Source organism: Acartia tonsa, chromosome 9, assembly GCF_053477335.1.
Source record: "Acartia tonsa isolate MP-2025a chromosome 9, ASM5347733v1, whole genome shotgun sequence".
Taxonomy (NCBI): domain Eukaryota; kingdom Metazoa; phylum Arthropoda; class Copepoda; order Calanoida; family Acartiidae; genus Acartia; species Acartia tonsa.
This window is the reverse complement of record NC_137268.1, coordinates 37,430,294-37,447,118: the sequence shown is the minus strand read 5'-3', so window position 1 is coordinate 37,447,118 and position 16,825 is coordinate 37,430,294. Positions and strand designations below refer to the sequence as shown.

Genomic DNA, 16,825 nt, shown 5'->3' with positions numbered 1-16,825 from the left:
CTTCATACAATTTTTTAGGTACACATTCGAGCCGGAGCCAGTGGACAGAGAATTTTCTCTGTTTGACTCTGTTGTCGATAATATGAGAGAGGTTGATATGAAGACTTTGGAGAACTTTTTCATGAACCCTCAAACTGTCTCCAGAAATCTGGTTATTTTTACCAGTATAGTAAGTATAAAAATAATAGTTATTTATTGTATCGTATTATAGACAGCTTTTCGTGGATATTAAAATGAAAAATTAAAAAAATTTAAGCCAGTTTTGTTATGAATTTTATTTTAATATTCGTGGATAATTTTTCAATATGGATGAGAACTGGTTCTAATCCATCGAATATTAATCGCTTTAGAAGCCATACTGTAATAGTTATCTATCGCATAATATTATAGCCAGGTATCCGCAAATATTAAAATGAAAAATTATAGGTTAAAACCAGTTTTGATAGACCCAATAATTTTTAATTTTATATTTGTGGAAAATTGTATCTATAACTCAATACAATACATAATTTACCCTTCTGAAATAAAAAAAACCCGGCTTATACAAAAAATTTATAGAGTAGCTTTGTTCATTAAAATAACCAGATAGAAAAGTAGGCAAAAATAAAATAAAAAACAGCTATAGATAGATATAAATAAATTACGCACAATCTTGAAAAAGTTTCTGTTTAACTTTTAAAAGTTTGTATTATATGACGCAAAATGTGTTTAAAGTGTAAACTTTTCTTGTGGTTGAAACAGTTTATAAATAGAATTTCTTTTGTCCAGATGAAAAATTTTTGACAAGCAGGCATGTTTAACCAGGCAGGTATAGATACTTTTTTGTGAAAAAAATTTATATTTTTGATGTTTAGTGTATTTTCATTATGTTTTTTGTTGCACAATTAAACGTATTTCCATATTCAGTCGTAAATTAATTTCTCGTATTCGTTCGAATCCGGTGGATAGGAACCGGTTCTCATCCATACGAATAAAATATGTCTAGCATCGTATTATATCCAGCTTTCTACGAATATAAAAACTGGTTTTTAGCATGGCTGACAGACCGACGGACAAAGTAAAGGATACTCATCGGTATAGAGAATATTCATAACAATAGCAGTCAAGAAAAAGATGGAAGGACAGTCGAAGTGAATTATAGAATCTTCGCTACACCAAAAAAACAGAAAATGATTAAAGTCCCTCAATAGATTATGACGTCATACGATAGAATAGCCAATGCCAGGGTAGGATACACTGTAATTGACCAAAGGTAAAATTTATACTGGCCTCTCATTGGTTATTTTATCCTATGACGACGTCATAATCTGTTGAGGGACTTTAATCATCTTCCTAAAAACAGCAATGTTATTTTTAAGTCTATAAATTTGTATTAATTTAGCACCCAACGTTTTTTTTATCTGTGCTATACTATGAACACGAAAAAAGCTTGGATGAAGTGGGTAAAAAAAGTTGTTGTTTTACACAAACTTTTCTAGCTCACCAAAACCAATGCAGATATAGTTTACTTACAGTTTGGGAAATTAGGTTTTCATAAAAGAGGGAGAGCACATTGGAATGTGTATTACACTAAGTTCCATAAGTTTTATAATGACATTTTCTTATTCTTTAGCTCACAACTTTGGGGACTATTATTGAATTCATAGGTTGGTTCATCAAGTCGTGAGTTTAAACATATTAACTATTTGTAGTTACAGCATGGGTAATTTTGTGTATCATTATTGTGTCATAGTTTTTTCCCTCTAGACTACTAAGTTTTTTCTATCTTGTGCCAAAGAATTTTGATAAAAATGATAAGTTAGTGTATTTTTTGGATCACAAATATCGTGTACATTTTAATTTGGTCTATTAACTTTAAAATGCGATAAATACTACAAAAAAGGAACAGCTACGACTTTAAGAAGAAAAAAAACCAATGGATAAATTGATGGCCATGTAGCCCGTTTTTCTAAAGGGTTTAGTCAAACTTCTTTTGCCTTCAAGAGCACTGTGTAATGTATACTTATACTGTATTATATTTTAAAGTTCTTTATTCAATTTATTCAATTCATCGTATAATGGTAGAAATTATTGATAAATCTCTTTATTTTCTGGTTCTTTGTAGAAATCCCTTGGTTAAACCCTTCTTTTGTAAACATTTTTGCACAAGAAAGTTAAAAACTTTCGCACAAACTTTACTAAGAGGTGAAACATAATAATATTTACTTAAAAATTCTCATTTAGTTGTAGCGTAGCTACTCTTTAATTTTCATTTTAATTAAAAATATAAACTGACATATACTGGATAAACTTGGATATATTGACGGTGGAAAGTTTATCGACAATTTAGCTTGCTTTTATGAACCTCATATATTGGAGTGATGGGGTGGATAAGGGGAGGGGGGTATCTTTATTTTAACACAGTGGGCAAAAATAATCCTTATGGAAAAGTTTCTCCTTGTGTAGCAAATGGTCTCGCTAAACGCTGAACCAATATGGTTCAATTTTTAAGTGAAGCTAGATCTAGGAAAGGTTTGTTACTATTTTAGAGGGGGGGGGGAGTTCCTCCAACCTCCCATGAGGTATCGTCAACCTTCCCTTTACCCCTAGAGGCCTATAAGCTAGGAAGCTTATTCAGATTTTTTTCAATAGTTGTGTTAGTTTACAAAGTTTACTTTCAAATAAACTTATCTAAAATTTCCAGGAAGTTAATTAAATTTTCATGAAAAGAAACCTGTAGGAGCTATTTATAATTATTGATAGCTTGCCTTTCAATTTAAGATAATTATATACAGGCACTCTTTAGAATTAATTCATTATATAGCTAATCTAATTAATTTTCTGTATTTTCCATTCTCTGAATTTCTCTATTTATCTTCATAATTTTCTACCTTAGTCTTTTAGTCTTAGTTTTTATGTGATTTCTATATTTGTGTCTTCAGAAACGTTCAAGCTTTTTATTTTTAGTTATTTTTAGTGGGGTAAAATGAGGTGTTTCAAAGGTTAGAGTAGGGGTAATCTAATGTATTTTTGTAAATTTTGAAGGGGTAAAAATAAAATAAGGGGTATTAAAGGTTTGAGAGTTGAAATTTTTTTTTTTGAAGGGGGTAAAAAAAATAGGGGGGTTTAAAGGTTTGAGGGTTGTAATCTAATGTTTTTTTTTAATTTTGAGGGGGTTAAATTAATTGTTTAAAGGTTTGAGGGGGGTAATTTAATGTTTTTTTTTAATTTTGAGGGGGTTAAATTAATTGTTTAAAGGTTTGAGGGGGGTAATCTAATGTTTTTTTTTTAATTTTGAGGGGGTTAAATTAATTGTTTAAAGGTTCGAGGGGGGTAATCTAATGTTTTTATTTTTATTTTGAGGGGGTTAAATTAATTGTTTAAAGGTTTGAGGGGGGTAATCTAATGTTTTTTTTTAATTTTGAGGGGGTTAAATTAATTGTTTAAAGGTTTGAGGGGGGTAATCTAATTTTCTTTTATTTTGAGGGGGTTAAATTAATTGTTTAAAGGTTTGAGGGGGGTAATCTAATGTTTTCTTTTAATTTTGAGGGGGTTAAATTAATTGTTTAAAGGTTTGAGGGGGGTAATCTAATGTTTATTTTAAATTTTGAGGGGGTTAAATTAATTGTTTAAAGGTTTGAGGGGGGTAATCTAATGTTTTTTTTTAATTTTGAGGGGGTTAAAATAAGGTTTAAAGGTTTGAGGGGGGTAATCTAATGTTCTTTTTTTTAATTTTGAGGTGGTTAAAATAAGGGTTTAAATGTTTGATGGGGGTAATCTGGTGAATTTTTTAAATTTAGTGAGGTAAAATGTGTGGTTTCAACGGTTTGGGGGTTGGGGACCCTTTACCCCGACCATTGAACGTTTATGTATATCCTGAAAGTTAATTTACATTTTTCTAATAAAAATCTTTTGATTTATTGCTGCGTTACTTATGGATAAAAACATTCTTATTTTTAAATGAAATGGGAATAATATCAATTTGATGAAATAAAATGTTTTTTTGCATAAAAAAAATGTAATTTTTGTACCTAAATACCATGTGAAATAGTTGCAAAATACTTGTGTTTATTTTTATGCATTCCTTGATGTAAAATATTTTTGAAAGTACAACGTAATAGTATGCAAAAATCCAGCGGTGTAAAAGCAATTTTGCAAATTTTAAAAAAAAGCAAAAAATCTATAGGGATAAGGGCCGATAAATTGATGTATAATGATACAAAAAATTACTCCCTCTGAAGATTACAACTAGTGGTTGAATTTGGACACTCAACTAAATGAACCAAAAATTCAAAATTCAATAAAAGTCCCCAAGGTTGTTATGCCAACGAATAATAACCTTTACTCTATTTTGTTTGTAGATCAATTTTAAGAAATATAAAAATGTATAATGATCTCGTCATTTTTATTTAAAACTTGTACTAAAATCTTCTATGTTTTAATGTTTTGATTATTTTTCTATTTTTATGCAACACCCTTTGAATTTCGATTATTAGAAGCAAATAAGGTTTAAAATTGCGTTCAAAACCAAATATGTAGAAAAATTTATTTCAAACAAAGAAAATCTAACAAAATTGTGTTTTAATGCAATAATGATATCAACTTTAAAATTCTTATATTAAATGGTTTGTCCAATTTATAAAAAAGAATACTTTACTTTTCAATAGTACAGCTAAAAGGGTGAGGTGAATGCTTCGCCCCTAGCATCTCTGACTCTCATTTATATACTTTTAATTTGTATAATTTCTAAGCATAATATGAAACTAAAGTGGATATAGAATATATTATGACAGGGGAAAATTTGTCGTCAATTTATGTTGCTATTATGGACATCATTTATTGGTCAGTTCCTTTATAAGAGGGGATGGGATAAAGAGGTTGAATATGACCAGCTACAAGTTTCACCTTTGCATGCATGAAATTCTAGTGTAAGATCCAAGTAATAATAAATCTATCAAAAATTTACTGACATCTTTTATTTTCAGTTCTTCTGTACCTTTATCGTGTGGTTTATCCCGGCCTTATTCTGGAAGAAAACACATACGGGTCAGGTAGGTATAATCAAATAAATTTAAAGCCCATCCTTTGATTTAAAAACCTACGAATTTCCATAAGGTATGAACATAGCAAGGGCTCGGCAGCCTCCGCCAAAAACCTTATCTTCATCAGCGTGACTTCGTAAGCAACCCAATAAGATTTAGTTTCAGCTACTCTAAGAAATCAAAAAATAACAACTTAAAAAATTTAGTCATCTCTCTATCTAAGGGAAGCTTTACATAGGGAAAGTTTTATGCTATTTCCTTTTAAGATTCAAGTATTAGTATGGTTTTATGCTATTTTTTCTGGTCATCCTTCAAATTCGAAAATTAAGATCATTTGTAGATGCAAGGGGAGCAGCCACTAGTCAAATACAAAAAGTATATTCTTTTTTTCTTGCAAATTTTTGTTTCCACTGGTATTTGTTATTTTTATTATAGCGAAGCTTTTCTATAATTCGAGTCGGTCCGTCCGTACGCCCGTCCATCCAAACGTCAGTCCGTACGTCCGTAACGGATAGCTTTTTCGTTCATTTAGGCATGTTAGAATTGTCTTATCGCTTTCAAACTTTGGGTGATGATTCCTGTAGTAGTTAGGTATGATTACGAAAGCGTAGCAACTCTATAATCATTACCAGAATGTCCTTGCGTCCATTTTAATCATGTTGATTTTTAACATTTTGAACAGCAATTGTTTTGTGATATAACCATCCGGTTGATCTGATTTTTGGAGTACTGATTCCTATTACAATAAGGTGCAATATTATAAGCGAAACATCTCTATAATCAAGTCCTAAAAATGTCAGTATGTTTTTAAACAGAAATCTGTATTAAAAAAGTTTTGCAACAAATTTACGTATAATTTTGTCAATACTTATATATTTATATTTTGTATATTCAGTTCACTCTACAAGATTTAATGATCGTCTGTTATACCATTTCAGAGCTTCGCTTTGATGTATGTTGTCATCCTTGTTTATGTCATAATTTCCTTTTATATTTTTGAGCCCTTGTAAAAATGCATGTACATGTACCTCATACTCTATTTACATTGGTGGATTATGATTTTTATTCTCAAAAACTTAAGGAAGAAAGTATACTGTAGTACAGTAAATACATAACTCTTAAAGGACTTTAATAATACAATTAATAATACGAGTTATTAATTAAAATACTACAGTTTCGAACCATTTTATTTAAATATATTATATCAAAAAATATAGAGGGGGAGGGCTTGAATAAGTTTATGTCCCCACCCCGTGGACCTTGTGCCGACTTTCAATTGGGTCTTCGAATAACATCCAAAAGCGTCGTAAATATTAACACAGCCAAGTCGCTACAAAAGAGTAGAAAGCTATTTGAAAGCAGACGAAAAAGGTCCTCAACACTTGATCAAGGTAGTTGTCTGGGTTATACATTTGTTCTGAATATAAATTATTTTTACATAATGCAAAATATTACTTTATGTTTTAAGGAAAGTATTTCATGTCTTTGTTCTTTACATGTTATAAAATTGACCATATATTTACATATTTTTACATTTGTATCTCATGCCAGATATGTTTTCTAACTCTGAGAATTTTATTCAAGAAGACGTGTGGACAAAGATTGTTAAACATTCGGTTTATTTCCATCTATATATTCTTTTCATTTAAAATGTCCGTCTGAAACGTTTTGGGAGAAACGTGATTTTCTCGGCTCCTTACAAGATAGACGCCTGAAATTTTCAGGGATTAAATAAGTTTCCATTCTTCATACTTTCAACAAGTTTCATAAAGATATGTCAATTCAGACACGGGAAGGGAGTAATGTGATTTTCTCGGCTCCTATTCAAGATCGTGATTTTTAAGTTGGCGTGATTTTAAAGGTTTCGTGATTTCCCTATTTTATCAAGCTAATGTTGATGTTGTCATCCTTGTAAATAGTTTAATTTAGTTGTTTTTGACATACAATTGGCTGAATGCCTTTCATCTAAATTTAAAAGTAGCAGAATACTAGCCCAAATTATCCAAATAAAATAGCATAAAACCTAAAAGTGAGAACTCAATTTGTTCAATAGTTATTGAAATCTTAATCTTCAGACCAAAAAAAAAACTTACTATTTTATTATTGAGTATTATTGAGTATTGAGATAACATTTTAAGGAACGGTTTACCTGATATTTACTTTGACATAATGACAAACACCTTTTATAGCTACTTTAATCCTAACGCCATAGAATAATGTTATTGGCATGATTACTTAATGACTGTTATTATATTAACTAGCTGCTTATGGTAGGGCGTGGTAGGAAAATATCTTAAAACATCCCAAAATATTTCTAAATCTCCCTGAAAAGTACAATCAATTTAGAAAAGAAATTTTTGAGATATTTTGCTCTAAACAACGCTTACTTAAAAAAAAAATAAGAACCCTTGGTGCTGCCACCACCACATTTTAAATTAACTGCCTAAAAAAAATTTTTGAGGTATTATATTTTTTGGTGGGATTGGGGGTGTCCCTCGCCAAAGAAAATAGCCTAAAACCACCACAGGAACAGTAGGAATCCGATGGGTTCAGTGGTATCGAGATCTAAAGGGACAGACAGACGGACGGACGGACAGACGTCATCCTGCTTTGTATTATAGATAGATTATAGAATTTATCACTCAAAACTTTTTTTCGCACCTATAATAGAGGATAGGAAGAATGAATTTTGACTCAAACTCCATATATTATTATATTGGAATCTAAAAACATGATCCATCTTTCTATCCAACTATAAATGTGCAGGGAGGGAGGGGACATTGGGCTGTTTATTACACTAGACCCTAAAGTTTTATGATAACGTTTTCTTTTCTGGCACAACGAATTAGGGAACTTTTATTGAATTTTGATTGGTTGGTTCATAAAGTTGAGTGTCCACACGTTTCAGCCACTACTAATTGTATTCTACAGAAGGTGTAATCATTGGGGGTTAAAATTAATTTATCGGCTATTGTCTTATCTCTTTAGATCCCTGATAAATATTCTATTTTCAGGGAAAAGCAGATGAGTTGAACGAGTTGACATATTCTGTGACAAGTCTCGACGATACAAATCATATTTTTCAAGGTAAAAGAATTCACTGGGGCAATAGATATATTATTGCTTGGATGTTGCACCAGATTTTTATGTACTCACATACAGTGAAAATCGTTATGTCTAAATTTAGGATACCCCCATCCACCACTTTACCCAATCCCCTCCCCTCCAACTTTAAGAACGAAATTACAAATAAATGAGGTCCTTATTAGCACGCTAAATTGACAACAAATTCACCTCTTTCTATATATCCACGTATATCCTAAATCCATTACTGGGAAAAATAAAACAAAAGGATATTTATTTCCATAAACTAGCAAACATTATATTTTTTATCTCCAAGATATCAAAATAATAAACTTATCTTAAAACCTTATATCTTAACCAGGGGCGTCCAAGCTTTTTATTTGGGGGGGGGGGTAAAAATTTTTTAGGGGGGGGTAATTCGTGTTTTGGGGGGGGTAAAATTTTTTTTACCCCCCCCCCAAAAAAAAAATTTTTACCCCGGGGGTAAAATTTGCTTGGGGGGGGGGGGGGGGTAATTACCCCCCCTGAAATCTGTTGGCAGGGGTAAATTTAGTTTACCCCCCCCCCCAAAATTTACCCCCGGGGTAAAATTTTTTGGGGGGGTATTTTAAATTTTATCCTTATAATAAAGTAACAGGATGTTTGTGTGTTTGCGTGTTTGTGTGTTTGTGTGTTTGTGTGTTTGTCTGTACCGAAGGATCTCGCTAACCGCTGAACCGATCGGGTTCTCCTTAACAGGGTAGCTTCTCATAGGTCCCGGGAAGGTTTATAACTATTTTCTTTGGGGGTGGGACACCCCCAACCCCCCCAAAAAATGAAAAATCCCCCCCCCCAAAAAAAAAAAAAATTTTCGTCCCCCCCCCCTAAATTTTGTTTTACTTTTTCTTTTAAAATTTAAAATAAGAAATTGAATTATTATATTCGACTCTCTCCTCCTCAAGTGCCCCTAGAGGCCTCTAGGGGCGTAGCCGCTAGTTAAATATATAGTATTAAAAATGCGCGCAAAGCGCGCAAAAATTTTTTTTATTAGAGATTTTTTTATTTTTGGGGGGGAAGGGGAATTTTAGGTATTTGTAGGGTGTATTATAACAAAAGGTGCAAAAAAAACAGTCAATGTTTCATTTATATAATGGATACTTAGATATTCATTAAGTTTATTATTGTACCCCTTTAAGTGGTGTTAATTTTTCTAAAATTTATGAAAAGAAATGAAAAAAATATTCTATTTTAATCCTTTGAACCAAAAAGGATATAAAAAGAACAATTCATCTTTCAACAATTTTGTGGAATGTAACTTGCAGCTACTCCATAAATTGCTCAGTACAATTGCAAGACAATGGCTGATAAATCTATGTACATCCCCAATGATTATACACAAAATATTAATAATCCCTTATTTAGATTACAGTTACAGCCAATCAAAATTCAATAAAAGATCCCAATGTTTTTGAGCCTAAGAAAACGTTATTATAAAACTTGCGGACTAGTGTAATAAAATGCTCAATGTCCCCTTCCTACTTGGTATAATTATCTAAACAAAATTAATAAATGTGATTATAAATCCTTATACTAAAGTAACAGGATGTCTGTGTGTTTGTCTGTGTGTTTGTACCGAAGGATCTCGCTAACTGCTGAATCGATCGGGTTCTCATTAACAGGGTAGCTTCTCATAGGTCAAGGTTTATAACTGTTTTGGGGAAGGGTACCACCACCTTCCCAAGAGAAATCGCCCCTAGAAAAAAATTACCCCACCCGAAAAAGAGACTTGAACGAAACATAAACCAATTATTTCTCTGATTAGATATTTTAAATAAAAAAAAAACATTCAAAGTGCCACTAGAGGCCTCTAGGGGCGTTAGTTGTTATAAAAATGGTAGCATTGGGAGCCAAAAATTGTTTATAACCATTATAATTAAATAATAGAATGCTTGAAAGTTAGATAAATCTATCTCGAAGAACCATTATATGATTTTTTTATGTGGATATACCTATTTGGTAGACTGGTATAAAATATGAGAATAAAAAGTACATGCTACAGACTATAAACCTTTTTTTTTCTTCATAATATTTAGTATGCATATGCAACCCAAAGAGAAAGGGGACAATGGGCTGTTTATCACACTAGTCCCCAAAGTTTTACAATAACGTTTTCTTATTCGTTGGCTTAATATCTATGGAGACTTTTACTAAATTTTGATTGGTAGGTTTATTAAGTTGAGTGTTGAAACGTTTCAACCATTAATTTTTAACTACAGAAGTGTTACTTTTATGTTTCATCATTGGAGATGAACATTAATATATCGGCCATTATCTTATCCCTTTCGATCCCTGGTTGCAATCTATGTATTGTAAAGTTCTTGTTTATGTATGTATGTATATTACTTTTTATTATGTTAAAAAAAAAGAAATTTCTGAATAGAGTATTCCTTTCCGAGGAAAAGGAATTCTTATATATAGGGAATAATATTTATTATTTTCAAAATAATTTTGATTGATCTTAAAAGGCATGCAAAAAATTTCATTGTCTGAAATGAATTACCTATTCACTATTAAAGAAGGTGTCCTAGGTTTTGTGATTTTTAAAAAAAATTGTGTTTTTAGTAAGTAGATGTAAAATGATCCATAGAATTTAGATATGCAATCGGTTTTTTTGTGGACCTCTTATTTTTGAAGTAATTCATTTTATTAAATTAGGATGGTTTTAAGGTACTAAAAAACAACAACAACAAAAGAAGAAAATTGCCATTATTTACAAAAATAGTAAGATCTTTAATTTGACACCTTACTTTTTAATTCTGTTGAATAATTGGTGAAAAAATCTATTTTGTTGGACCCTGTTTAATCAAAACTTTGAACTTTGGGAGCTTGTCACGAATAGGTAAAGAAATAACAAAAGTAACACCTTCTTTACAAGTTTTATGCTAAAATAGAGTAAGCTATTGGACCTAAACAAAAAATTCATTTGATAGGTTAGGTTAGATTATTAACTTACATTAGCTTATGGTCAAATGAATAGGTTAGGTTATTATTTGATAATTACTGCACTACTTATGGTTAAAATTGTCTAAGGTTTATTGTTATAGTAATTACAAAATTTAAAATATGGTTCTCCTTTACATTTAAGATTCAACAACCCCCCCATAAAAAAAAAATTCTCCATAATTTTTATTACTAAACTAAAATAAAAAAATTGGGCTGGGGGTTAAAATTCAACCCTCTACTACTCCAAGTGCCCTAGAGGCCTCTAATGGCTTACAATAGATGGATTAACTGCAGTCCACGGTAAAATATTGCTGGTAACGAATATTTCCAAAAATCTATGAATTTTAAAGGATGCTAGCTACCAAACGGCTGAACGTACAGATCATGCCCGCACACTGTTTTAAGCGTCATACAAATAATCTGGAAAAGCCATAAATCAAAAATGCATAATTATCTCGCAGTGCAGAGAAATGCGCGAAAAATACCTATTTTACGCGTTTTTTCTTTAGTAAAGCTTTCCCTGTGCATCATTGGATCTTGGCTATTCCAGATTATTTGTGGGCCTTCTTATGTTGCTTAAAATGGTGTGCGGGTATGATCTGTACGTTCAGCCGTTTGGCAGCTAGCAGCCTTTAAAATTCATAGATATTTTGAAATATTCGTTACCAGGAATATTTTACCGTGAACTGCTGTTGATCCCAATAAATCATTATGAAAAATTAATAAAAAACATCCCTTTTGTACAAAAATTTGTGGAAAAAAATGTTAGCAATCCATTTTCCCTGAATTTGAAGTGTTCTATTCACCAGTGTTGAAAGTGTATAACCTTGAATAGGAACCAAATCAGGATTTAGGGTATTCTCCATCTGTCAAAATCTGTTTTGCCTCCAAAAAGGTGTAATATTTTTCTATTAATATGAATTAGAGGGGCAGAGGGTATTATTTTATACTGTAGCTTTTAAAACCAGTTTAAATTTTATTATTTTTATTTTAATATTAGTGGACAATTGTCTGTAATACAATGCTTACATGATTTTTTAGTATGGCTGAGAACCAGTTCTAATCCAGTGGGTATAAATCGGTTTCGAAGCCCCACTGGAGAAGTTATTTTTAGAATGAATTAGCACCTAAAAAAAGCGTAACCTAATTCCTTATTTAATCATTTCCGAGGTTGTGTAATTAAATATTTAATTGTGTACGTAAAACTTAATTAATAAAAATAAACATTATTCTTAAAATAGCTAATTGTTTTGATAATTATTTAAGTAATAGTTCCTGTTTTGTTTTAATTATTATTCTGAGTAGTTTATAGATCCATAGAGAACTAATCTGGGACCCAAAGGGATAAGACAATGGCTGATAAATTGATGTACGTACAGCCCTAATGATATCATACAAAATTACCCATTCTATAGATTGCAATTTGTGGTTGAAACGTTTGGACATTAAACCTTATGAACCAACTAATTAAAACATAATAAAAGCCCAAAAAGTTGTATAGCCAATAAATATGAAAACGTTACTATAAAACTTTGGGAAACTAGTGTAAAATTGTCCTCTTCCTTCCTAGGAACTAATACTATTATTTTTAGTCATTCATTAAAATAAGAAGTCACAAAAAACACGTAATCTTTCTTTAATAAATTTTATTTATATTACAAAATGATAATGTTTATATAATGTAAATGAAAGTAAATATATATCTTATTACTTTTTAGATCCATAGGGAAATTTTACAATTACTTTTTACTCATTCATTGATGTGAGAAGATACAGAAAAACATGTTTTTTTTAGAGTTTAGTTATATAGAACATGTTTATTGTAAGCAAAATTCATATTTTTTGTCAGCATTTTCTGTCCCATGCTTATGAATTCAATTCTGGTTCAAAGGCAATTTTCTATTTACTTAACTTTAAATGTTTGAAAATAATTGTAATCAAAGGTTGCGCGTTTTTTAAAAATTTAAAGTATAATCGTTTTTTACAAATTCATGTCTTAAAATTTACATATTGGTGTAAAAGTTTGGGTACTCTGGTAATCAAGCTTTTAAGTCCCCAAAGTTTTTAAGACAATAAATATAAGAATTTGATTCAATAACTTTTTGTACCAATATGTATTATAGTTTAATGTGCCTCTTCCCTCATTGCTGTAAAGTCTTGTCCCAAAACTGTAATATTCGCAAGAATAAATTTTAAAAATATTTCTTAATTATGCTCTTTAAGGTGCATTTCTCTTAGATACAGAAGGGGAATATCTTAACCAATCAATAATAGTAATTTTGTTATTCACAGTGTATTATTTCCATTAAAATATTTTTGTAAGAGTTGGTTGTCTGCAGCCTTTATACAAGGATGAAATAATGGACCAAATTCTATAAAAATTCTTAGGGCTAGCCCAAGAGTTAGGGTTTCTTAAGTCTTACATATCCCTTTATATCTAAGGCTAAGGAACCTTTAACCAAAGACAAGTCAAGGAAAATTTATAGGATTTGGCCCAATATCATTCAGGATATAGTACAACTTGTTGAATGACAAACGATTTATTATTACTTGTATGCTGCTCCAAATTTTCATGTGATGCTAGCAGCCGGCTAAAATAACAATAACTCCTACTTAACCCCCTTTACTCCATCCCCTCCCCTCTTAATTAATAAATGAACTAACCAATTAATTAGGACCATTTTTGCAAATTTTCTCCTGTCAAAATATCCACATAAATCCTAAATCCATTACAATTTCAGATCCTGGATTTGATGAGAAGGCTGACATCCAGACAGGATCCATGCAGGATATCTACAACAGAGTTCTCTGTCCTACCTGTGTCACTCAGATTGTCCTCATGAATGTTCTGGGGGTAAGTGTATATATATTTGTTTCAGAAAAAAAATCACTAAAGAAAAGTGGTTTTTAATATTATGTAACTTTTTTTATTGTTAGAATTATCTTTCTCTCATTACAATATCTGTTAAGTGACACCTATTTTTTTCATCTGCATTTTTTCACTCAAACGTATCTTCATTTACAATCCAGTTATCAAGACTTTTAATTATCTTTCATAAATATTTATTGATTCATGTATTATCTTTTAAAATATGTATTCATCTTTTCACATATTGAATTTATTGATTTAAAATCCCAATGTATTTGATTATTCAGATAAATTTTTCATCTGTGCATCTATTCATTTTGCTTATTTTACATATTTATTGAATCCAGCCTATTAATCTATTAATATACATTATTAATCCATATATTGTTCCGAATTATTCTTCCATAATAACATACTAACCATTATCAAACTATTCATTCATTAATTTTGGTATTCCAATTCATCTCATTTCATTTAACTCATATTGTTTTAATCCTTTCCTCTTCCTGCATGTATATCCTATGCAAAAACAAAACATAATAACCATGTAAAAAATACACATATTTATTTTAGTTTGCTGCTAAGTTGGTTTTCTGGTTTGGCTTATCAATGATGGGATAAAGGATACAAATAAAGTTAGTAAAACACATTTTCTTAAACTAGGGTTGGATCGGATACCCGGTTTGGCCAGATATCTGGCCATTTTCAATATCCTTCCGGATACTGGATATTGAAACTATCCAGATACCGAATTTCTCATGCTGGATATCCAGCAAATTATTGGATATCAAACGTTGGACAAGGTATCCGGCCAAAAAAGTATCCGTCCCAACCCTACTTACAACTATGATTCTCTGGTGATTTAAGGGTTAGGTAAATATATTGGTTCAAAATAATAAAACATTTTTTTTTTAGTTTGTTGCTAAGCTGATGTTCTGGGGTGCTCTTGGTATTGCAGGTCCAATGCTAGTTCCAAGCTGATGAAAACATTCAAAATCTATTCAATTATTTCCAAAAAAAATTATGCTTACCGACAAAAGTATATTTTTCTCATTTTTTGCTCAAATATTATTAAAACTTAATAACTATGAAAGTAATTTAAATACAGATTTATGAGGATTGTAAAGAATTATTATTTTTTTAAAAAATTTTCTCTTAAATTAGTGAAACAAAAAATTTTAACTTTTAAATAGCCTAGTATTCTTGCCAGGATTTTTCTTTTTGAACAACATGTTTTTAAAAAAAATATTTATCAAAGCATAATATTTTTATTTTATTTTATACTTATTTTATTGTTTTAAATCAATGAATCTCTCATGTACTAAATCTGTCAATTATACAACTGACATAGCTCAATTTTAATTATTATTTGTTACTTTTGTTCTAAGTTGATATTTTCAGTGTTGATTATAAATCATAACTGTTTTGTAATTGGTGCATTTACTCTAGTCATATTTGCCATATTTTTTCATTGTAAAAAAACATCATCCATTTTGTTAAATGATAAAACTAATTATTGCCTTTGGACTTGCTCATTATTTTTTTTTCATTTTATATTTTCTTATAAATAAATCTTGCTAGCCAAATCAACTTTCGGATCTATTTCCCATACTATATTTTGAAAAAATTGAGTCTGTCAAAAAGAAACCTGCTTTATTGAAGAAAAAAATAATATTGTTTTAAAAGTCTAATGTACAAATCTCTATATAGCTTTAATCTTAAATATGAAACAATTGATTAAAATTTTGTTAAAACTTAAATGCTCAAAATTAAATTCTAAGTTGTGTCAAAATTTGAATTACAAATTGTACATTCTCATATTTCATCCATCCTTCATCATATTGTAATAGTTCAGAGACAGAGAAAATTGACATGAAAAAAAAACTATTTTGTTTTAAAAATTATTGCTGGTTAAAGTTGAATATAAGACTTTTTTTTCAAAAAATCTAGATTTTTCTACTCCAAATGAATTGTTTTTCCCTGAATGAGCTAAGCTTCTCAAAACTTTCCTTGTTTATCTACTATCTTTTTAATATTTATGAAATTTTTATCATTACATTCAATTCAAGGATGACAACATCCATAAAAACGAAGCTCTGAAACGGTAGGACAAACAAACATTAACTCTTATACAGTGTCAAAACTGAATATAAATGTATGAAAGTCGAAATAAAATTGTATGTAAATTTGTTGAAAAACTGCTGAACTACAGGATAATGTTAAAAGACATACTGACATTTTTAGGATTTGATTATAGGGATGCACTGCTAATAACATTGTACTTTGTTGTCTTAGGAATCAGTATTTCATAAATCAGATCAATCGAATAGTCGGATATACGGACGGACTAACCCTAATGTAAGCTTTGCTTTTAAAAGGTCTTGACTTAAACTTGCAAAAAATACAAAGTTTGTTACTCTATTGTAGATAATTTTTATCCTTGTTAAGAGATATTATCATGTTACTCATTTAATCATATCATATTCATTTATGTTAAAACATATTTTGCCATATGAACTATTATTTTATAATAAAAATTTTAATGTTTGTTGAATGTTTTTATTTCTATAAATATTTTTTAATGAAGAGGTTGGGTGATTTTTGAATGAAATGAAAAAAATATTAAAAAATTTAAGTTTAATAACAACTTAATTTTTTTTATTTCAAAGCTTTAGCAATTATTTAAAGTTTTAATTAGACTAGTTTTTGCTAAAATAGCATCACCTAGTTATATTCACAAGTAAGAAAATATATTAAAATATGCTTTTATAAAACATAGGTGTAATATGTATAAATAGTACATACTAGACACTTTATTTTGTGTTGACGTAGCATATATAAACAATGAACAACAATAGAATATTTGTGA

General features: G+C 30.0%; 1 protein-coding gene across 2 annotated transcripts in view; it reads left to right on the top strand.

The window, feature by feature from the left end:
• LOC145327863 (uncharacterized) overlaps positions 1-16,461 on the top strand; it is a 29,710-nt gene extending 13,249 nt beyond the window's left edge. Inside the window, exons 4-9 of one of the 2 annotated variants that reach the window (XM_080171399.1) lie at positions 19-169; positions 4,965-5,030; positions 8,036-8,108; positions 13,829-13,941; positions 14,530-14,591; positions 14,872-15,201. In XM_080171399.1, the coding sequence (XP_080027525.1) occupies positions 19-169; positions 4,965-5,030; positions 8,036-8,108; positions 13,829-13,941; positions 14,530-14,577 (451 nt within the window). In that variant the 3' untranslated portion in view covers positions 14,578-14,591; positions 14,872-15,201. Of the gene's footprint in view, positions 1-18; positions 170-4,964; positions 5,031-8,035; positions 8,109-13,828; positions 13,942-14,529; positions 14,592-14,871 lie in introns of both variants that reach the window. The other variant, XM_080171397.1, reaches the window with a different exon arrangement.
• The last annotated feature ends 364 nt before the right edge of the window (positions 16,462-16,825 follow it).